Source organism: Magallana gigas, chromosome 7, assembly GCF_963853765.1.
Source record: "Magallana gigas chromosome 7, xbMagGiga1.1, whole genome shotgun sequence".
In the NCBI taxonomy this organism is placed as follows: domain Eukaryota; kingdom Metazoa; phylum Mollusca; class Bivalvia; order Ostreida; family Ostreidae; genus Magallana; species Magallana gigas.
In genome coordinates, this window is record NC_088859.1 from 42,540,779 (window position 1) to 42,563,905 (window position 23,127).

At 33.0% G+C, this 23,127-nt stretch overlaps 2 protein-coding genes across 3 annotated transcripts; one reads left to right on the forward strand and one right to left on the reverse strand.

The window, feature by feature from the left end:
- LOC105340745 (WW domain-binding protein 11) lies at positions 1 to 7,941 on the reverse strand. Its single transcript, XM_066065512.1, has 14 exons — positions 7,706 to 7,941; positions 6,986 to 7,013; positions 6,771 to 6,864; positions 4,699 to 4,796; positions 4,521 to 4,608; positions 4,272 to 4,343; positions 3,824 to 3,911; positions 3,532 to 3,653; positions 3,078 to 3,167; positions 2,778 to 2,953; positions 2,427 to 2,622; positions 1,911 to 2,102; positions 1,209 to 1,496; positions 1 to 972 (listed from the first exon to the last, which is right to left on the reverse strand). The coding sequence occupies exons 1-14, from the start codon at positions 7,771 to 7,773 to the stop codon at positions 845 to 847; spliced, it is 1,728 nt and encodes a 575-aa protein (XP_065921584.1). The 5' UTR covers positions 7,774 to 7,941; the 3' UTR covers positions 1 to 844.
- A 209-nt stretch (positions 7,942 to 8,150) lies between these two features.
- Positions 8,151 to 20,487, forward strand: LOC105340744 (exocyst complex component 7). Of its 2 annotated transcripts, XM_011446929.4 has the most exons (23): positions 8,151 to 8,304; positions 8,676 to 8,841; positions 9,728 to 9,812; positions 9,924 to 10,032; positions 10,379 to 10,496; positions 10,608 to 10,770; positions 11,032 to 11,107; positions 11,740 to 11,798; positions 12,778 to 12,801; positions 14,120 to 14,175; positions 14,348 to 14,454; positions 14,560 to 14,664; positions 14,755 to 14,874; positions 15,005 to 15,064; positions 15,173 to 15,211; positions 15,307 to 15,366; positions 15,650 to 15,716; positions 15,941 to 16,009; positions 16,151 to 16,271; positions 16,476 to 16,571; positions 16,763 to 16,844; positions 19,478 to 19,519; positions 19,674 to 20,487. In XM_011446929.4, the coding sequence occupies exons 1-23, from the start codon at positions 8,254 to 8,256 to the stop codon at positions 19,908 to 19,910; spliced, it is 2,112 nt and encodes a 703-aa protein (XP_011445231.2). In that variant the 5' UTR covers positions 8,151 to 8,253; the 3' UTR covers positions 19,911 to 20,487. The 2 variants fall into 2 exon arrangements, with proteins under 2 accessions (XP_011445231.2, XP_011445232.2); XM_011446930.4 differs by lacking the exon at positions 12,778 to 12,801.
- Positions 20,488 to 23,127: the final 2,640 nt, after the last annotated feature.

A 23,127-nucleotide genomic window follows, 5' to 3' on the forward strand; every position in this document is an offset into this window, starting at 1 on the left:
TACTTTAAAGAAAATTTTATTGGCTTGCCAGAAAATTTAGTGAGCTATGCAAGAACCTCATCATCACAAATATTTCTATGTCAAATTAACCAGTCTTTAACACCCAAAATATTTGTTTAAGATTGTGAACAAAGGCAAAAATTATGTCACTGGGAAAGCTTTGATCAATGGTATATGGCAAAATGAAGTAAAATAAATATTAGCTACCATCTTTAATGACTTTTCTGTACCATTTCATAACATAATTCTGGAAAAATTCAAAATTAATTACCTAGGGTATTCATGACTATGGTTTTTGCTAAAACACAGAGAAACGCCAAATGAAGTTAAGTTTCATGCAGTTACTGATCCAGTTGTTAATGAAGCAACTGTATAATATGGAAAAAAATAAGCAAAGTCAATAATTAAATCAAATTCCTTGCAATTGTTCTAATCATTAAAACATGTACATGTAACTCATGTTTTCTTGATGAACACTGCAGACAATGATTCTAATGAAACACATCATACATTTATAATGTACATGATAAATATCTCTGAATGCATTTCATTTACAGTGCAACTTGCAATCAAAGGGAAATAATCCATTTCCAGTAACTCCAAAGTTCATTTTAATTCATGTACAAGCATTGTGATTGTTTTAAAATCATCTCAAAATGCAATACAAGCATAAGAAACACATTTCATGATTGATCACAATTTTAAATTGTTAATGTCTACTTCAAAATGATGTAATCCTCCAAATGAATGAAAATCTTTGTAAGAAAACCCTGACACTAGTACACAGTTTTCCTTTAAAGTCAGAAGATCTAGATTCTTGTACCGGGTAATGATTCTGTTGGCACTATAATAAGTCTGACATCTCCTTCATGAACTGGTCATAGGCATCGTCCTTTGTCTTTGTGGGAACTGTCGTCACAGTAGGTGCTGCCACCTGAGACAAACTTAGTGGCCTCCTCTCCTCTTCTCGTGCTGTGAAAAAAAAAGATAATGATCATTAATATAAGTCAAACAAATATAACCAATAAACTAAATTGCTAACACTTACCAGTACATTTGTTTTTCAATTTTACTTTAGAATGGATTGATACATTTAAAAACATGTATTAAGCTATATGCCATTCAACACAATTTGATAAGGCTACACAAAAAGTGGTAAAAAATCAGTACATGTAATACATGTACATGTACATCCTAAAAAAACTTACAATGAATCTTTATCCTGCCCTTGGCATCCTTTCCTTCTCTCTTGACTTTCAGAGTAGTAGGCATAAATCTTGTCACATCCCCCAACAAATTCTTGATCTGAGGTTTGGCCTCAATGGTGGCCATGTTTTTCTTCTCCTCTTCTCCTGATTTCCGAGGAGGCTTCATAATGCTGGGAGGAGCACTGAGGACATTAGGGTTAGGCCCGACCCCTGGAGGGGGAGGAAGTCCTGGGGGTAAAACTCCCGGGGGACCAGACGGAGGCCTCATTATCCTTGGAGGAGGTACACCTATAATATTTCATACAAATATTTCCATTTCAAAAATTTGTCAAATCACCTCACGCATTAAAATATATCTTGAATAGAGGAATTACGTTATCTTTGTATGTACTACAATAAATAATACAACTTATTATAATCATTCTTGAAAACAACTACAATAAAATATGCAATTTCTACATATACATGTATGTTTCAATTTATTAAAGTTCTCCTTTTACAGTCAAAACTACAGTATGAGTCATCTGTCCTAGATGAAAACTAAAAGATGGGTTATATATCGGGAATAGTCATTAGTGACTCTCATCCAAATATGGATCTGTAATCAATATTTGAAAAATCCACAATATCATAAGTTAATACAGAATGTTTTTTGGATGAATTCCAATTACTTCTGGTTATCAGACTTTTTAAAAATATTACCTGGAGGAGCAGGTGGCATTCTCTGCCCGGGTATTTGTAAGTTGGGAGGTAACCCTGGCGGGGGACCAGGTGGTAGCCCCTGGGGTCTTCCAGGAGGTGGCCCTGGGGGTAACATTCTGGGTGGGGCTCCTGGAGGACCACCCCTCAGTGGGGGAGGTCTGAACATCATGGGAGGTACACCTGGGGGAGGACCTATTAGAACAAATAACATACATAAAGTATCACTTCTTGGTTGTTGTTTTTTTATTTTATTTTAAACAACATAATTCATAACTATTAAAAATAGAGCTTTTTCCCTTTTAATGCAGATTAAAGTTATTTAATGATAGAAAAAAAATATCAATGTCAGAGATCTTTTCCCCAACTTGCATCTGGCATCTAATATTTTTACATATCTAATAAAAATGTCATTTCTATAGTTTAAGGATAAAAAAAGTGGAAACCTACAGAAAAGACAAAGTAAAAGCCTAACTTTGCATTAAAACTTAATGTTCATTTTATTTCAATCATTCAGACCTGGAGGTACACCAGGAGGGGCTCCAGGAGGGGCGCCCGGTGGGGCACCAGGAGGGGGTCCGGGAGGGACAAGTCTCCCCGCTTGTGCTGCCTCTGTTTCCTCTCTTGAGGACACCTCAGTTAGGTGTGTTGACTGTTCCTGATGTGCCTCTGTCTTCTCATCATCAGAGTCGGAATCATCACTTTCTACTTGTCTCTGTGAAACATTTAAAGAATGAAAACATGATAAATCATTTAAAAATTCATCAACTAAACATCAAGGACGAGATGGCTATTAACACACCAAGACTGTGAACTAGTATATAACCACACATACATGTATAAAGCAGTATCTCTTTCAAAATGTCTTGCCTCTTTTTTCTCCTTAATAGGAGCCTGCTGCCCAGCCAATTTCAACATTTTTGCTTGAAGGGGAGTAACTCCTGCTGGTTTAGGTCGAGCAAATTTCAGTCTTGTGTCCTTTTCTTCCTCATCTGGATTTCTTGATGCATCGTCTATAAATCTTATTTTCTTCTGTTTGCTATTTGCTGTTATAAAGTTATAAAGATAATGTTTACATGGACTTTACAGCATTTGTTTAAAATTATACAGCCTGGAATTTTTCAGGATTAATAAATCTTTCAAATACATGCATCCTTCTGTCACAACTACCTGAAGTATGTTCTGTTTCCATGCGATCATCTGAAACATCATGAGGATGTTCAACATCTACATCAACTGTGCCTATATTTTCTTCAATACCTGAAAAACATAACAAAGATTATTAAACTAATACTACATGTTAATGTGTCCTCAATTTCAAGCACTGTAGAACTGCATGTATTATAAGATCCTAATACTGTGGATTCATTGAAATTCGTGGGGGCCAATTTTCGTGGATTGCTGAAATTTTAGAGGTTCGTGGGGACGTAATTACGTGTATTTTTTTTATACCTACAAAAGGAAATATGACTTTATTTCTCTAATTTATTAATTCGTAGAGGATGTTAATTCGTGGTTTAGAAGTACCAACGAATTCCAAAAAAATTGAGCCACCACAAAATCTAATGATTCCACAGTAGTACAAAGTTTGCTAATGATTATAATTATATGTATCTGCTCAGACCTTTGGCAGGGTCGTATTCTTCCTCATCCTCACTGTCACTGAGAGCAGGAGGGGGGCCAGGGGGTGGACCGGGAGGTGGGCGTCGCCTCGCTGCCTCCAGGTCAAAACCAGACAAACTTTTTCTGTTAGAAACACCCAAAGACAAACATAAGTAATCTAATAAAACAAAATCCATTTTACATTAAGAATTCAATAACTGAGACAGGCATTGTTCATTTCGTACCCACTACAGTTGTGATATTTTGGCTAAAATAAAAAACAATATTTTATCTGGATGATACAGAACACTCACTCATAAGCTGATTTCTTGAGTATGCCATGTGGTCTATCTTGGCCCATTGGAAGGGGTATATCACTGGGTAAAGGTATCATTGAAGTAGCTGAAACAAACAGGATAACTCAGGATATATAAGAAAAATTATATTTAACAGTGTATGAGCTTCATTGATCTTCATTATTGTTAAGCGGACATACATTTACAAATCAATGTTATGCAATGAAATTATGGTTATAATTTCACAGAATTATGTTCCAAAAAAAGCATTCGAAATTTCACTGGATTCTGCTTCTTACATGTACATATAATGATTATAGAGAAACAAATTCAATCTTATCTACAGTACCTTTATAATGATTGACTGACAAGTAATAATAAATAATTTGGACAGATCCTCTTTATTCTGGCTTATCATAAAACAAGTACATTAACAAGCTTCATTCAATAAACAACTTCAACCTACATGTATCCTGCTGCGGTAATGCTGGCAAAGGAATCTGGTCTAATTTTACTCTCTCTGCATTCTTCACTTGTTCTGAAATAAAACAACAAAATGCATGATTACATTAATAAATGTTCTTTTCTTGTGTTCATCAGATGTTTAGTACCTAAATCCATCTTTTGTGATACAAAGACAGGTCTGCTGTAAATGCCTGAGCAGTAAATTTTCAAAAATACAATAATTTTGAAACAACCTTAGATAAATATGTACCGTAAAAGACTTGAAGTTTTTCTCTTTTTCTGTCATATTCCACTTCTTGCTTTTGTAAATCTTTGGCTAAATCTGGGTTTTCTTTTTCCTGAAAAAAATATCAATAATGATGGAGGATTCATATATATGGTAAATATATAGAAATAAAAGATTACAAAAAAGTGTGCACAATACTTACATAAAGTTTTATAACTCTCTGAAATGTTTCCTTCAGTTTTTTCCTTTTGTCTTTCAAGACCTTTTCACTTAGTTTTGGTGCATCAATAGGATTAAATTCTGCCAATTTAAAGAATACAAGAAATTTCTTAAAAAAAAAAAAGCAAATCTAAAACAATTTATTTGGTTTTTAAAATCAGTTGACTGTTACATTTCTTACAAAAATAACAGTTCAATTAAAAACAAAATCTTAACTCTTGCAATATAATTTTTTTTACATTTAAACATAATAAAGCGCAACAATGTTTGTGAACTTCCAAGGATTAAGTTGGCCTTGCACCAACATCCATATGGAAGGACACATTACAGGGGCTCACTACACGGAAGGACACATTACAGGGACTCACTACACGGAAGGACACATTACAGGGGCTCACTACACCTTGAAATAGTTTCTCAAATCAGCAGAAAATTATTTGATTATGAGAGATAAAATAATGGATAGGAAGTATATAAGTCAAATAGGCAAAAAATAGGATAAAACAATATTCTTTTCAAAATTTTAATTCATTTCATGAGAACAAAACCCAAAGTCTGATTTCAACTCATGATTTGTGGTTCACAAGTCCGATACATTGACTATTGAGCTATGAAGATATTCAAGTAATTTGAAGCATTTTAACAAAACATTTAAAACACCGAGTTGTGAAGTTGTGTCTAAATAAGTATAAAAGTATGTGTAATGAGGTATGTTAAATTATGACTCAAGGGGTCCTGCTACCCATAAAGTTAAGGCTAAAAATGTTGTTTTTTGGACCAATGGTAAATAATATCAATTTTAAACACAGTTTCACATTTAATCTAAATCAGTATGATGTACATAATGCTCAGGGCTCACACTAGCTCAAAATTTTGTGTCGCAACCTTTTCGCGTGATAAATCATTTTTTCTATCATAGTGTTTATCACCATACTAGAATACTAGTTTTAGATTTTACATGTATATTATAGCATACCCCAAACTACCATCTTAATTATTATTAAATTATTATAAATATTTATAAAATTATGTAATTAATTATGGGTCTATATGGTTGTGAATATTGACATCTTGTGACAAGTATAAAGCTTTTTTTAGATCTTTTTAGAAAATTAGTATTATACAGATTTTATCTTTTAATTTGTTTTCCTATGATTAAATTTATTTTTAAAAAAAAGAGCAAGTGAAGAGGTCAAATTTGCTGTATTGTTAGTAATATTATTAAATCCCAAAACATGATTGTTATTGCATCTACTTGGCTTGTTGATTGGCGTATGAACATCATATCTTAGTAGATATATGTAGTTTGTGTTAATTTCGGAACAGAGGAAATTCTGGCTGAAGGTATTAAATGTAAAGATTGTGATTTATAGTCAAGATTATCATTCCAAATCATACTTCTTTTGTTTCAAATAATTAGTAATTGAACTGTGACATTTTAGCTAAATTCAAATGTAAAAATTCCAAGTTTGCTTTATAATTCTATTTATAGACTACCCTTACGATGTCAGAATTTTAAGTCTAAGCACCTTGTCAAAAACACTTACATAACAATTCAAATTAAGTAATTTTGATCAACCATATATCATATCTTAAACCAGTTAGGCTTACACTTTTTCAAAATATATATTCTCATTTTATGCAGTTTTTTGTTGTCCGTATCCAAATTCTTTGTGAAATGACGATCACATTGTAAGCTCAGTTGATGAAAGCATTAGATATGTCCGTGGTTAATTACAAATCCATTTAGCTGTAATAGGGTGTGAAAATCACCTATCATTTTTTTAAAACAGTTGTGTATACCCCGCTTACAGATGGCTTCGACCGTTTACCTGTGTCATTGTCTTAAGTCAGTCAAGCGTAAAGTCCAGCTACAGACTGTCGCTTGGAAAAGATTATGCAATCAAAACAAAAGGCTAGGTGATTTTCAATGAAATCTGGGTGTCGCATTTTACAAAAAACTGTCGCATTTAATTCTGAAAAATCGCAAAAAGCGACAAATGCGATGGGCAGCGTGAGCCCTGAATGCTGTACATAATGTATTCACACACATACCCATCTGATCGATTATTTCCATTTCTTGTAACAGCTTTAAAGGATCTTTTCCTTTGAGCACTGCAGTTCGAACCATCATACGCTGTTTTTTATTCTGAAAAAAAAAAATATCCACATCTTAGATTTTCAGAGTTCTTTAAAAAATTTCTGATGCAAATGAATAAAAATTTGGACTAAACATTAATAAGAAACAAAACTTTTTATGGTAAACTTGCCTTTTTCAATTCCTTCTTCCTAGCTTCTCTTCCTGTAAAATACAATTTCAGGATCAGAATGCATGATATTTTGTCCATTTTGTTTGCAACCAACAAAAAATATTATTTAAGCACTATATTATCATTTTTGAAAAATATAGTTTCATAACTACAATGGTGTGTGCACACAAATTGAGTAATGCATGTTGTGTCAATAGTGTGCTATCAAAATATGTTTGCAGTTTTGATACTATATTTTTAAAATATAACGATTTACTGTTTACATTATTATCTTTTTATAAACTTCTTGTCTTGTCTGCAGATATGATTATCTCAAAATCCCTATATTAAATGCATGCCTAATAAGCCAAACCTAAACAAACCAAAGCTTGAAGGGTATCAAACAATTGTAACTCCAACAATGTCCAATGCAGATCTGACAAAATTGTAAATTATTTAACTGACAATATACCTTTTTCTTCTGATACATACTGAAGATGTCACAATAACCTCCCCTGGCTGGGACCTAACATAGGAGCTAAGAATCTCAAATTTTGGCCATTTGCATACATATTTAAATAGGCTAGCTGTGGGAAGGATACTGAAATTTTCAGCATGTATAAAACAACAAAAAACAAATTTTATAATTGCTTCATTAAAAACTTATTACTCGTTCTGTTTTAATTGTAAAAAGTGGATTGTATAGCATACAGAGTCTGTAAAAGTCATGTGTGTTTGAACTTACTGGCTTGGTCAGTGGGGTTCATGAATTTCCCACTCTTGGTGGTGTTGATTGACCTTCGTCCCATCTTTATGATTATGTAAACCGCAAATAAACGAATAAGAAAATGTGTTTTATGGTATTTTGCTGTAAATCAAGCCTCAACTTCGTTGCATTTTGCTCCTAGTTTGTAAATTTTTGCTTCAGTTTCACTACCAAGCTTTCATTTATGCACATTGCCAGAAAGTGTTCGGAACTGAATTTTACGACTTTTGTTTGGTTTATAACGTCGTTTCAAATGCTACGTTTACTTTGGATTAATGCATCATTTGGCGAAAACAAAATTCTTATTTTATTTCCTTTCTAACTGAAACCCTGTAATTTGCAATATTAAATTCAAGTAAAGTACTGTTTTGTTTTGCGACATACGAACACTATAGGTGATCTCTTAAACGCTTCATCAAATAGAATTTAAATAGGGAAATATATAATTAGGTTTGACATTGACAAAATTATTTAGGGTGTTGAGGAAAAATATACTTGACAGTTGACTTATTTGAATCACAAAATGAGTGCAACAAGTATCCAGAAAGCAGATATTGATAACAAACTTGAAAGGGTAAGCAACAAGTATCTCAAGTAAGATAAATTACGCATGTAAACTAAAGATTTGTGTCTGTGTATTACATCACTGTATATGTATGAGCCCGTCCTATGATATCGCGGTAGTTAAATCATTTTGTCAAAAATCCAATACGGAAATATTTCCAGAAACCCGGCAATGTTATTGTGAGTTTCCTATATTATATACCTCAGTGATGTTCAGCGTGCCTCTGTTTACTTATGTCTAAAAATATCCTGACGTCAAATGTCAATATCAGCGCGTGCTACTATATGTAAACAGAAATACCGCGATACCATAGAACCCGCGATATGATAGGAATCAAGTATATATGAAACTCAGGTCTGAAATATTTTTGTGTTTTATAGGAGAAGAACAATTTGCTGAATCTAAATGAGGCCCTAAACAAAAGCAACACAAACACAACCAACATGTTGACTATTCTACAAAGTTTTGAAAACCGACTCCGGAAATTGGAAAACACCGTAGAACCTGTGTACAATGAGACTGAGATGTTGAGGAGAAGACAAGAAAGTATCCTATAGCTGGCATCAACTTAAAAAGAAAATCACAAGCCTAAGGCTAATGTCAAAACACATGATTAATTTGAATTCAGTGAAAAATGTCGTAGGAGTTCCTGATATTAAAAATTTTAATTGATAGGCATTCTGTCCAAATAACAGGTTTACAATTTAATATTTTTTATGGTTCGACTCTTTGAAGGGCAAAGCCAATAAAATCAAACACAATTCACAATAAAATTCCAACTAAAAATTTTGTGCAAAATTTGATCCTTCTTTCTATTCATATATTGTGACAAAGGTCACATGCTTAGTATTAATTCATTATCATGATATTTTAGATGCGGACATCTGTCAACAATTTCCAGTATTTAGAATGCTCTGAAAAACTTAATAGTATAAAAGTAGAACCTCTAGAGGTAACTCCTAGTTAAAACTAGCAGTTCATCCTGATGGAAATACTTTTGTTGCATTCCACACACTCTTCTAGAATTTTTTTTCTCAATCAAAATTCTTCATTATGTTTACCACATGAATACAGGTATCTCCATCCAAATTCGAACCTATAATCCTACAGTTAATCCAATTCTGATTTATTGAATTGAAATTCTTTAGCGTTGATTAGCACAATTTAAAATAAATCTACCAGTTTTTATGACATGCAAATTGTCCGTGATTTGTTTACAACAGAACATTGAAGACATAAGTAACAATATTGCCAAATATGTTTTTTTTTTTACTTAACCAGTACACTTTTTGTTGCTTACTGCTTTTACATTTTCAATTTTTAAAGATTTTTTGAAATTTATTTTTCCTTACCATTTTTTTTTTAATCCCTCATGCAATTGTTTTATATATTTCATGTATTTCTTTTTAAAAATCCTTATGAGTATTAACAGATATTGAAAAGACAATGGTGACTTTGGATAATGTATTGGGATATTATCATGTCGCCAAAGAAGTGGAAGAATTCATTAAAGAAGGGTTCACATTCAGTTTATTATTGATCATGTTACTTTAAATTTTGCATTAAAAAAATCATCTCATATTCTATCACACTGTTTTTTCAAGAGATTTTCATTTTATCTTTTTTAGACCCCACAATTGTGGTCTAGAAAAATATTTATCGATTATGGACAGACTTGTTCAGGCTCATAACTACTTCAACAAACACAACCCAACCAGCCTGGAACTCACAGATGTGGTAAGAAGTACATATTTATCTAAGAAGTCAGTGTTTTGGATTTTCCATGTTAATAAATTGATTTATACTTTGGTATTTTGGCATTTGCACAAAAAATTATAACTTGTTACAATTGATTACCATCTTAAATCCTCAAAATCTATAGCTCTTTCCATTGTATTGCTTCTTGATAGCACAAACTATCCTTAACTTGAATATTAATGCGTCAAGTCTAACATTTTTAACTTGTTTAAATAACGGGTAGTATTCACAGCAAAATGTTGTTCCCAGCTCTCCCTGATTTTTTATGCTTATTCTTCTGTGAAACTTACCTTACTTCTGATACTGTTATGTATAATGTTTTCAGATCCGTGTGTATGATGATGGAAAAGAGGCATTAGTTATAGAGTTCCGTACCTTGCTGGGCAGACATTGTAGGCCCGTGCCCCCCGTCATGGTACTGGACATGATTTCAACTGATGAGGGTAATGCATTCCTCCACTTAATGCAAAATATTTTACTTATTACAAACTGAAAGTGTTTTTGCAAGATTTTTTTCCTGATTGAATGAAAATGATCGATGTTTTTGTATTCAGAACTTCAAGGTTCAGATGATATTCAGTTGGAACATTTGCCAGAGAAAATTCTGACTGAGCTCAGTCTGATTTCCACGTGGCTATTCAATAACACAAAGAACACGGAGTATATGAAGGATTACACCAGATCGCGCTCCTCCATGCTCATCAAATCTCTACAGGGGTAAAAAATATAAAACCATTCAGAATTTATAAATATACTGGGGTATTGAAAATAATGAAATGCAAAAATGCATCAAAGTTACAAAAAAGTGTATTTACAGTCCCCCATACAATAAAATTTGTAAAGCAATCAGTGTGCTAAAAAAAGTCAAGTAGAAAATATTAGACTGACAGGGGCTGACAGTAAATGCAATGGGGTTTTTTTTTACTGTTAAATAATGCATGAATCATGTATGATGTAGTGCATTATTATATATTGCAGATTAAAAGATCACATGAAGACATCAACAGGAAACAGTTCCATCTCTCTGTTCTCTATGGCCAATTCACCAGCTGCTGTATGTACACATAATTATCTTTATTCATATTGAGACCTACTAGCTATATATTCAGTATACTAGAAAATGTTGGTATTTTGAACATTGAAATCTCAACTACTGGTACTTTGCTTCTGTAGCCATGCTTGGGTCCCAGCAGAATTTTCCTTTGCCCCCTAAAAAATGAAGTTTTAGTTGAAATATTATACTAAGTTATTCCCCTTTTAATGTTAATTAGGAAATGGAAATAAAGCTTAAGTTAAAAACCGTGCTTTCAGCATTTTATTTTCCAATGTTTGGCCTGAGAAACTAAGGATAAATTTTTCACCCTTATATTTAACTGATCAGAAAAATATCAAAAAAATATCAAATATCTCAAATATGGTGTTCTATGGTACTTTAATTCTGTCAAAGAGTACTGAAAATTGATATGTACATTTGTATACCTGAGGTATTTCATTATCAGATATATCATATTTTTAAAAAACTTTTCCACGAATTTTAAGACGCCCAATGTTGTTCTGCAAATCAATTAATCAATTTGGATATATTCTGTAATTACTTTCTTAATACTTATGGAATAATGTACATATATTATGTTTTCATGCAATCATTATTTCAGTGTGTCATTTTATAAGTGTGTGTCTTTGCAGGGGGGTAAAGGAAAAACGTCCAAGGATACGCCAGCCCGGAAGAGTGTCAGAAAAATGGCGTAAGCTTGTTTTAAAACATCACAAATCTGTATGGTCTGAATCACTTTATTTCAATGATTATATAAAATGAAAACATACTGCATAATTTTTTGTTAATTGGAATGATCGTTTATTTAGAGGAACAACAATTTGGACGTCACTCTGAGGGGGGCTTAAGGTGTTTAGTTTGTCTGTCCTTCCATCCATCTATTCATCCAGATTACTTGTTTAGAAAGTGTCTTTTTTCCTTTTGGCCCAATCTGGCTCAAACTTTACCCACAGAGTGCCTTTTGGTAAAGAATGTGCAAGGGCCATGAACAGAGTTTCTAGGTCAAAGGTTAATGGCATAGCAGAATTATGATGAAAATCTTTGTCTGGATCAGATATTCTCTTCCCTCAGTCCAATCTGGCTCATACTTAACACTTACAGAATGCCTTTGGTCAATAAATGTGAAATCTTGAATTACATTCTAGGTCAAGGGTCAAGGTCATATCAGACCAAGCCAAACAAAATTTCAAAGCATTTTGACTCTATCCTTAGCCCTACCGGCTCATATTTCACATGAATAGAGCTTTAGGGTAAAGGGTGTGCAGTGACTTTAAGCCAAGTTTCAAGCCCAAATATGACACTGACAGTCACAGCAGATCTCCACATTTAGACCATAGATTATTTCCCATTGGCTTAATCTTGCTTATATTTAATGAAAAAAAATGCCTGTTGGTAAGTTTGACTTAAAGTTGTATGCCAACCTGAAAATTTCGAAGCCATATGTCAGTGTAAAAGCAAAATCCTTGAAACTGCTTTTATTCTATTTTCCGTTGTTTAAATCCTTTGAGATTGTCACCATCTCAATAAATTCTAGGATGTATTTTTTTTTAATATTTCCATTAGCTAGAATATTGTATACAAGTGTTTGTCCTATAATCAAGTGATTCTAGGTTTTGTAATATTTTTAAGATGACAAATTAACACATGATCTTTCAAATTATTGATTTTAGTGAAGCAATTAAAAGGCATTTCAGGTATTGGTATTGAAAGAATTTTGCCTTTAATGGCTTTTAAATTAACTTATAGATGCTATCTAAACTTACATCCTGCAAAGTACAAAAAATTATTACATTTAGGGTATTTTATGTACATGTCCCAATGAAAATGTAGTCTCCATGTAAAAAGAAAAACTCCCAACCCTTTTATTGTATAAAAGTTAAAATTACAGAAAAAACGTAGCATTTATGCTGCTTAGCTTTTCTTTATCCTAACAAGTCATAAAAAGTTTCTATTAAAAGACAAAACTGTCTATTAGTCTGTATATTAAACCTTGAATACATTTAAGGTCAGACGACACGTTCCTCGACAATATTTTTTGTATCTCCTCGTAATAAAGAGTTCCAATAAAAAACATTAGCTTTATAATTATTTTTAATATAATTAAAATTTAATTGAATATGGTTATATGTCTATATGGCCGAGTGGTTAGAGCAGTGGCCGCTCACTGCCAGAAGCATATATGTTCTAGAGGTCGTGAGTTCAAAGCACTCCCCCGGCCGAGATAGAGTTCCAATACAGTGAATTTTGCTGTGCTGTATATTTATTTATTTTATATCAGCAATTCAAGTATATTTTCAAGAAGATTATATAGGAAATTGCATACTCTAGTATTTTGCAGAAATGCCTGGTAAGGTACCCTAATTTTTTGCTAGAAAGCTTGTCAAAGTAGTAGTAAACCATTTACAAAATCCTGGAAAAAGTTACTAGTATATAAAATTGAGGAACGTGTCGTCTGACCTTAAGCTGAAAAACTTTTTACCCTTTTTTGATGGCTCTATCCTAACTTTGGGTAAATTAAGATGTTCAGATTAGTGGTAAGTTTTCTAGCTTCATACCACTTTGCTTGTGCCTATACTTTGAGAAATAAATTCATTACATATCATAATATTTTCCTGATCAGCAGAGAAAAAAAAGCTATTTTAATATATTGATGTTTTATATAAATAATTTCAAAGTACATGTACCGACATTGTTATCTTTATAAAAATGTTCTCTGTACAGTAAGTGTTACTTTGACTTTGGTATGTGATCTACACACCTAAAGCATTACTCCCAAGTACAGTTGTAATGCAAAATAAATGGAAAGGTGGAGATTTATGCACAAGTTTTGAATTGCAAACTAGAATATCCAACTCACAAACTTCTAACAAAAATAAATATTGTTAACCCCTTTACTATACACCTAAAGCCAGTATATTCAGTACTTGAGTGACTGATGAATATTAAATACTAGTATATATTGCGTTTATAAGCTGAAATCATAAATATCTTTTTGTTTGTTTGTCCCTGCAGTCATTCCTTTAAACGACGGGCAGCCACAGCACTGATGCAATCCCCTTTTGACCCTGGTGAGTTATATTGGTCAAAGGTATTATTACCATACATGTAAGTCATACACAATACAAAGTTAAGGAAATACATGCACAATGATACCTCACATCATATTCTATTAAGGCATTGCATATTAACATTTCATGACAATTACACGAATATTCAAGAATTTATTTAATGATATTTCAGGAAACAAAAGACAGGGATCTCATGCTGAGTTACCAAAGGAAGAAAATCTGGATGTGGAAGTGGACATTTACATCACTGAGTTGTCTGCCCTTCTTAAACTTATACAGGTAAGACCTTTAAATGCTCTCTACATTCAGATACTGCCCGATGTATTGATGTCTCCTCTTCTTTGAACTCTGTCAATTACATGGTAACCTTTGCTGTTCTTTCAGAGTGAAGCTCAGTTGATGTCGGGAATAATTGCAGACAAGCACCACAGAAGTGTGTTTGATAACATTATTCAGGAAGGTTTGGACTCTGTCATAAAAAATGGAGAGGTATTAGAATTTATCCTCATCGGTGTCTTTCAAGTAATTTCTTCATAAAATTTCGTGATTTTTGGCAGTAAGATAATCATTTATTTTCAGTTGCTGGCAGTTAATGCCAAGAAAAGCATCGCCAAGCATGACTTCATCAACGTCCTGTCTGTGTTCCCTGTTCTGAAACATCTGAGGTCCATCAAACCAGAATTTGATTTGACTCTAGAGGTATAGTTTATTGATGAAGTTCAACTGATAATTACTAAGCATTCCTAAATTTAGATGAGTGGTTTTAAAATGGCAAACAAAAAAAAAACATACGGTACCACTTATTTTGTTAATTCCTTTCAATTTTCAGGGATGTGCCACACCTACGAGGGCCAAGCTGACTTCCCTGCTGTCAACACTAGGCAGTACTGTGAGTTCATTTTATATAGCGTTCCATTCTGGTTTAAAACTCTTTTTTAAGTAGCATCACTTAGCAGTAAAGTACATGTACATCATTGTTTTACATTGTATCTTGCAGGCTGCCAAAGCTTTAGAAGAGTTTGCTCTTAGCATAAAGGTTAGTGAGTTCTAACATTGGAATAAGTAGACTTTATAATGAAATGTTCTTATATCTTTGGGAAATTCTTCCTTTTTTGACATTTTGTTTTGCAGACTGATCCAGAGAAGGCATCCATGCCAAAGGATGGAACAGTACATGAATTAACCAACAGGGTAATAACACACTTCAGTAGAGTGTTGTCATTGTGAAGTCTATCATTTTGATCAGAAACAACATTAAGCTGATGCCTGAGTCATTACGTATCTATCAATGTTAAAGAGAAGAAAATATCTTCTAAATGAATAGAACAAGAATTTCTGATTGACCATAAATGTACGTTCATGTTTACCAAAAGACATGTGTTTTAGACTGAATTCTTACATAAATAATACCTAGTTAATACAAGATATGAGAAAGTTGATCTACTGTGCAATGTGACTTGTATGAACATTGCAGACCATCATTTTCTTGGAGCCTCTACTAGATTATGCAGACACAGCCGGTGCCATGTTACTTCTTCACGGTGTGTATACTAAATATACAAAATGTATGCACAGATCACATAAATTAATAGAGTGATCATTAATTCTCCACTCATTTAAACTTTACATATTCATGTATGCAAGTTCAAGTTTGAAGCTATAAGAAATCAAAGTATAAGATAACTCTGACCTACCGGAATGTATACATGTACTAATGTGTAATGTTTGTTATATGTTTGATTAAAGCTGCTATTTCTTTAATCAGGAGAACAGGCAGCTCCCTCCGAGGCTGTGGACCCCAAGAAGAGTAAAATGAGACTGGCAGATTATATCAGTGAGTCCATGATCTCTGTACAAAGGAGATAGAACAACTATTTGTATTGAGGTTCTAATAAGTTATTGATATTAGCTCCTTTTCTGGACATGTTTGATATATGTGCTTGAAGTTATAATTCATATTCTTGTTTTTTTAAAGCTAAAACCTTGTCAGCGCTGGGTCTGAACTTGACCATAAAGGCGGAGACTTACAGTGACCCGACCTTGCGACCAGTCTTTATGCTGAATAATTATCACTACATACTAAAGTCACTCAAAAGGTAGGTACCGTAGCCTGTTAACTATTCTCCAATGAATAGTACTGACATCTTGTTTAGTTGAATGATTTTTGTACGGTTGTTTTTATGAAAATACATGTAGTAACCCTTTCAAATTGTATACAATTTATTCTAGAGATTAAAAATTCAAATAGTTTAACTCTATTGAGTATTGTTCTTTATGTAGGAGTATTATTGTTTTGGTAGATCTGGTTTATTGGATCTCATCCATACTTGGAATAAAGATGTAGGACAATTCTACGAGGACCGAATTAACGAACAGAAAAAGCTTTACTCAGAGAGGTTGGACATCACTTATTGTTCAAATATTTCTTCATGCATTTATTGCAAATCATATGTGTACAAAATCATCTGATATTGAATATTGAAGTTTTAAAGAATACTATCATAATGATCACTACATTTATACATAGATTATGTGAGATTTTGAAATGAATTTTACATATTAACCACTGATAATCGTTATGTTACAGTTGGAGCCGAGTGATGCATTATATTACAGAAGTTCATGAACCAATATCTCAGCAGAGAATCCAGGCCATGGAAAACAGCAAGGTGAGGAGGGCAGGGTTATAATCAGTCCCAAAATTCAGGCCATGTTTAATATGAGTATATAAACCTAATTTGATATATTTCAGAAATGTGGATCTAATTTGATTGCCAAATATATTTTTTAACCTGGTTTTCCAACGGAAAAATCCGGTTATTAAAATGGTGAAAATGGCAGGCGGGCGGGCGGGCGGCTGCCAAAAGGGTACCCTCATTGTACGGATAACTCCTCCTACAGTTTTCAAGATAGGAAGTTGTTCTTTTGCAGATCAATTGTACATATATCAGAGGTGGGCATATTGCTAGGATTTTGATTTCCGATAATTTATCGAAAAAATACCAGCTTTTGAACTTAGTCATTTTTTGGCAAAATATTGCATATAGGGTACCCTCATTGTACGGATAACTCCTCCTACAGTTCTCAAGATAAGAAGTTGTTCTTTTGCAGATAGATCAATTGTACATATATCAGAGGTGTGCATATTGCTAGGATTTTGATTTCCACTAATTTATCGAAAAAATACCAGCTTTTGAACTTAGTCATTTTTTGGCAAAATATTGCATATAGGGTACCCTCATTGTACGGATAACTCCTCCTACAGTTTTCAAGATAGGAAGTTGTTCTTTTGCAGATCAATTGTACATATATCAGAGGTGTGCATATTGCTAGGATTTTGATTTCCGATAATTTATCGAAAAAATACCAGCTTTTGAACTTAGTCATTTTTTGGCAAAATATTGCATATAGGGTACCCTCATTGTACGGATAACTCCTCCTACAGTTCTCAAGATAGGAAGTTGTTCTTTTGCAGATCAATTGTACATATATTAGAGGTGCGCATATTGCTAGGATTTTGATTTCCGATAATTTATCGAAAAAATACCAGCTTTTGAACTTAGTCATTTTTTGGCAAAATATTGTATATAGGGTACCCTCATTGTACGGATAACTCCTCCTACAGTTCTCAAGATAGGAAGTTGTTCTTTTGCAGATCAGTTGTACATATATTAGAGATGTACATATTGCTAGGATTTTGATTTCTGAAAATTTATCGAAAAAATACCAGCTTTTGAACTGAGTCATTTTTTGGCAAAATATTGCATATAGGGTACCCTCATTGTACGGATAACTCCTCCTACAGTTCTCAAGATAGGAAGTTGTTCTTTTGCAGATCAATTGTACATATATCAGAGGTGTGCATATTGCTAGGATTTTTATTTCCGATAATTTATGAAAAAAATACTAGCTTTTGAACTTAGTCATTTTTTGGCAAAATGTTGCATATACATGTACATGTAGGGTACTCCATTTCACTGGATAAGGGTTGACATGGATTATGGATACAGTTTACATAAAAGAAAACCCGGTTTGCTGTCACATTGACAGCTTTTCACTTGTCTGATATTTCAAGTATATTAGATGACTATTTTATACTAGTATGCCATGTTTATTTGATCTTTTAAACATCCTATTTGTTTTTTTGAACTTTGGAATGTTAGGTGCAAGAGATACATGTAAGTAATGGCCGTGAAACGCAAATTCAAATTAGATGAACAATATGCATATACCATACTCTCCTGAGACGAAAATTGTAGAAGTGATCTTAACTTGTTAAGATCGCCAGTAGTCCAGTGTATTGATACATATATTGATAAAGTACATATGACTGTATTTTCAATACATGCATCTCATCTTGACTTTTACCAAATTTTAATCATGACTGAATTTACAGCATACATATTACTGTAAATTAACTTTTATTCACTTGCGAAATTTTTTTTGTGAGATTCACAAGAGCCTAATTGTCATGAATATTTCTTGCAGTGTAGTTGTAATAAAAAAAATATGAGTTGATATAGCTTGGTTGCAAAAATTAGCTGCTGTCATGCGCGGATCTAGAGGAGGGGTAGGAGAAGTCCGGACCCCCCCCCCCCCCCCTGGAAAATGAAAATTTATTAAGTTTACATAGTAAAATTATCGCAAATATGCCTTGAACCCCTCCTGGCAAACACAATTATCCGGAAAAATTTTCTGGATCAGCACATGGCTGTGAACCTGGTCATTTTGTGTAATTCACTATATATAGTTGTGGGGAATAAAAGTTTGTTTACAGTATTCCAATACTGTGATTAAACTAGCATATAACATAATTCTGTACAAATAAGAACTTCTGCATGAATTTTCTCATGTTTTTCAGAATAAAAAAAAACTTCAATTAACTTGTATAAAAAAATTTCATTGTTTTCTACCAAAGTATACATTATATAAAAGGAAGTATATACACTACATGTACTAGTATATCATATTTTGTATTATATTTTGGCATACATCTATTAAATAATAAAAATGTTATGAAATAATTGTTCCCTTAAACTCAAGGGACCGAGAAAAGCATTCAAGTTATTTGATTGTGATTTAACTGTAAAAAGGTGACACTGGTTGAGACCTCAAAATCGCTATGATACAATGTATATCATTGTACAAGGTACTTAAAATATCAACTATGAGCTACTAAAGTTTAATTATAACAGTAACAATTCAATTTGAATAGCTCATTGTAATACATGTACTTCAAAAGAAATTAAGCAAGAAATGGATTTGTGCAAGAGAGTGATGTAAATATTGGTTTTTTTTTCAGCTGAAAGACAAGGAAAAACAGAATATCAAAGATAAGTTTTCTGTGAGTATTTTAAGAATACATGTACATTTTTGACAATAAATTTATGCCACATTATCTCATGTAATATTGAATTCTATCTGTTAATAGTTCACTAAACAGTTGTATACCACTAATTGTTCCTTTTTCTTATCCATATTCTCTCATAATCCTTCAGGGATTCAACAAGGAGTTGGAAGACATTCTCAAAATTCAGAAAGGATATGCTATTCCAGATCCAGAATTACGTGAACAAATGAAAAAGGACAACAAAGACTTTATCATTCCTGCTTTCAGAATGTTTTTGGACAAATTTAAACGGCTGAATTTTACCAAAAATCCAGAGAAATACATTAAATACTCTGTGCAAGATGTAGCTGAAGTGGTCGACAAACTGTTTGATATGTCTGCTTGATATTGATATTCTATTATTTCTGTAAATGTGATTGCTTATTAATTTAAAAGAAACTCATTTATTTGTTTTTAAAGAAGTTTTAACTGAGCTTAATGAGCCTAACTTTTTTTTCTTCAACTTTTTAAACTTAATGTTCAGAGAAATGGACAATTTTTTTTTTCTTTTTCATATATATGTTGATGTATCTGAGATCAAAATGAACCGACTTTTGAAAATGCCTTCAAGAATGACATGGATATTGTATGTAAAATGCATATTCTAGTTTAGGATCCGAATTAAGCTCCTCTACTTTTGTCCAGTGACATAAATAGCTTGACCATCAAATATGTTAAGGACAGAATTCATTTCTCCCAGAATTTAGGCTTCTAGTCAATGCTGTATGTTAAGTACAATTTGTTTGATATTTAAATTTGTAATTCAATTGAATTATTTATATGGTACAAGAGTCTCATCATCAGGAGATAATTTTGCACACATGTATTTGTTTATTTTTTTGATATGTGATGTATTTGTGCAATACTTTGAATATTATTAAAAACCTATTATTGTTCTACCGTAAATAAAACTGAGAACTTAAGTTGTCAGATTTATTTGTAATACCCGGTTCAGTCTTCAAAACATGCATGGAAATTTTTTACAAACATTATATGTTTGGTATGCTAAATTTACAGAAATAAAAAAAGGGTACCATTTTGAGACAAAGCTACAGCATTAATGTGCAAGATTTAACCCTTTTTTCAATAAATGGTTGTAGAATGGACATCAATAAACCCCTTCCATGTTTTTTCTTCAGATTTTTAAATCTTCAAGATAAGTCTGCAGCTGTTTAGTTCTAAGTGATTTAGGAAGTATTACTCTGCTCTTGTATGGCATGCACATTTACATGTAAACCCTCATATTTACCGGTACCGTTTTTTTAAAATAGTTTTGATCAGTTTTTTGGTTCAAATAAGTTTTTTTCAAGAAATGTTTACATTTTCGTTCACATTTGTACAAGATGACCGTACATTTCCCTAAAATGAGACAAAATCTGACGGATGGAACCACACCATATTCAGATCCGTTTATGATTTGCTACAACTATCATGGACAAACCTATGCAAGTGGTGTCTTGCATAAACAAAAACTGTCAGCTATGGGGAAACACTTCAGAACAGATCTTGTCATTTTGCAAAATCGCTTAAAACAGGACAGACACAACGGCAAACATGATCAAGTACCGAGAGAGTTAGCAAACGTCCTTGAAAAGAAACAGTAGTAGACGAGGAGGAATTAAGAAAGATAGGAAATTCACGAACTTTGTAAGAGGTGATCCAACTTAACCCGGTAAATAAATTAAAGAATCAGAAATCCATCCTGGATTCAGCAAGTTCCTGTAGTGACAGTCGTAGGCGATGGATGGCATTTTCAGACATCAAACAACCTCCGCTCTAAAACATTTATAGTTCTTCGAGCGCAATATGGTCTCAATGATTGAACTTATTGTCGGAGTCCCGTTAGAAGAGATTCGATGACACATTCCACAGCAAGAAAGTAGGATTAGTGATCGAAATATGCAACAAAGGATGAAGTGCATGTGTAATACCAGTTGAAATTGGCTATTATAGTTTCCCAGTACAGTGTAAAAGAAAGACTGGCCTGAGTATCACGAGAGAGGTCAGAAGAACTATAATAAAGAGACTGCCAACTATATCTGAAATACCAGCATGCTGGAAGTCATAATCATTGCTGACTAACCGAACTGAATACGTTCCAGGATAGGGTCGAACTGGCTGAAGACGCATGTATATAAAGAAAAAAATCGTATCACTGTATTGGGATTATTATTTTGGCGTAACTTTAATCCACGGAAACCAGTGACATCCTGGAAAGACTGAACATTTAAAGGAAGAATCCATCTCTACGATAATGAAAGCGAGAAGTTCACAAGAGACAGCCAAGAATGAGGACAGGAAAGAGATCAGAGGACCTGCCATTAATGACAATGAAAGATGGAACGAGTTAAATGATGACAATCTAAAATCCATTCTGAATTGACTTTTCAAGATGATGCAGAAAGAAAGGTCAGGATTCTAATAGGGTCTTTAAGAAAGCACCACCTCCGAAAATCGAAAGCAGAGAAGACGGAAGGGTTATATATGTACAACAACTTTGGAACATTTTATTATCAAGCTTAAATTCTTTACAGAATAGAAAATATTAAGGAAAAGAAAAAAACATCATTTATGAAAAAAAAAATGTGACTTAGACCCTTTCATATTCACAGAGCCTGCTTTGGATAACGAAAGTCAGTATTTTTATGGCTTACGGCCATCTAGTTGCCGGATAATCTTTACGGCAAAGAGTTCAGTTATCTGAACATGCGCGACAAAAAATAGTTCTATTCGAATGTTGCAAAGTTAACTGTTTGTTGTTCATAATACATATCTTTAAGCAAGATTATATTTTCCATATGTTATTATCACTTATGTTATTGTAACCAATATGAATTGACTTTATTTAAATAAACTCGAATTCTAACGCGACTGAATATTAAATGCAGTGTTTTTCCTTAGGCCGTTTTTGCATAGAGGTAAAGGCCCCCGCCATGCATCACACAGTATGCCTTCCGCTATGCATACTTACATGTATTATAAGCAAAAAAATCTTTTCCCAATTATTTCAGATCCTAACAGTGATAAGTAAATGTTATAAGTTGTCGTTATTTCGTTCATTCTTCATAAAAACGTTTGCACCCGCAGAGAGCGTCGCTAACTTCGATCGACATCGATCTCAGCAAGGGGGAAGGTGTTTAACGGTTAAAGGACTGAACTTATGATTGAGATATATTGAAACTGGGATTATAAATCGGTAATAAATGCATAAATAGAGGGGCAATTACTACTTGTTCTAATATAATGTGCCTTCTTCAACACCTCCGCCATTATCGATTGTTGGGGATTTTCCAAGATCTAAAAATAGCACAATGTTCCCTCGATGGAGTTACCTTGGTTGTGCTATGATTGAACTGTTTATTTGTCGTAAAAATATTGGAAACTTGAGACCAAATGTACTCAAATAAGAAAACAATATACAGTTAAGCTTGATTGCAAGTCATATACGGAAGCAATGTCACATTACTATAACATAGCTCTATAGACATCGTATAGCTGTATAGTATGCCTCTGAACATGTCATGTGAAGAGAGACTAACTGCAAAGTTATAGTGCAGTAATTA

Bases quoted from the DNA above. Each gene is read 5' to 3' on its own strand.
- LOC105340745 (XM_066065512.1), bottom strand. From the start codon at position 7,773: ATGGGACGAAGGTCAATCAACACCACCAAGAGTGGGAAATTCATGAAC. The intron at 4,609-4,698 runs GTAAGTATTGTG...TATTTTTTTCAG, and splicing joins AGAGAGTTATAAAACTTTAT to GAAAAAGAAAACCCAGATTT. The intron at 3,168-3,531 runs GTCTGAGCAGAT...TATGTTTTTCAG, and splicing joins AGAATACGACCCTGCCAAAG to GTATTGAAGAAAATATAGGC.
- LOC105340744 (XM_011446929.4), top strand. From the start codon at position 8,254: ATGAGTGCAACAAGTATCCAGAAAGCAGATATTGATAACAAACTTGAA. The intron at 9,813-9,923 runs GTTCACATTCAG...TATCTTTTTTAG, and splicing joins GAAGAATTCATTAAAGAAGG to ACCCCACAATTGTGGTCTAG. The intron at 15,065-15,172 runs GTGAGTTCATTT...TGTATCTTGCAG, and splicing joins TGTCAACACTAGGCAGTACT to GCTGCCAAAGCTTTAGAAGA.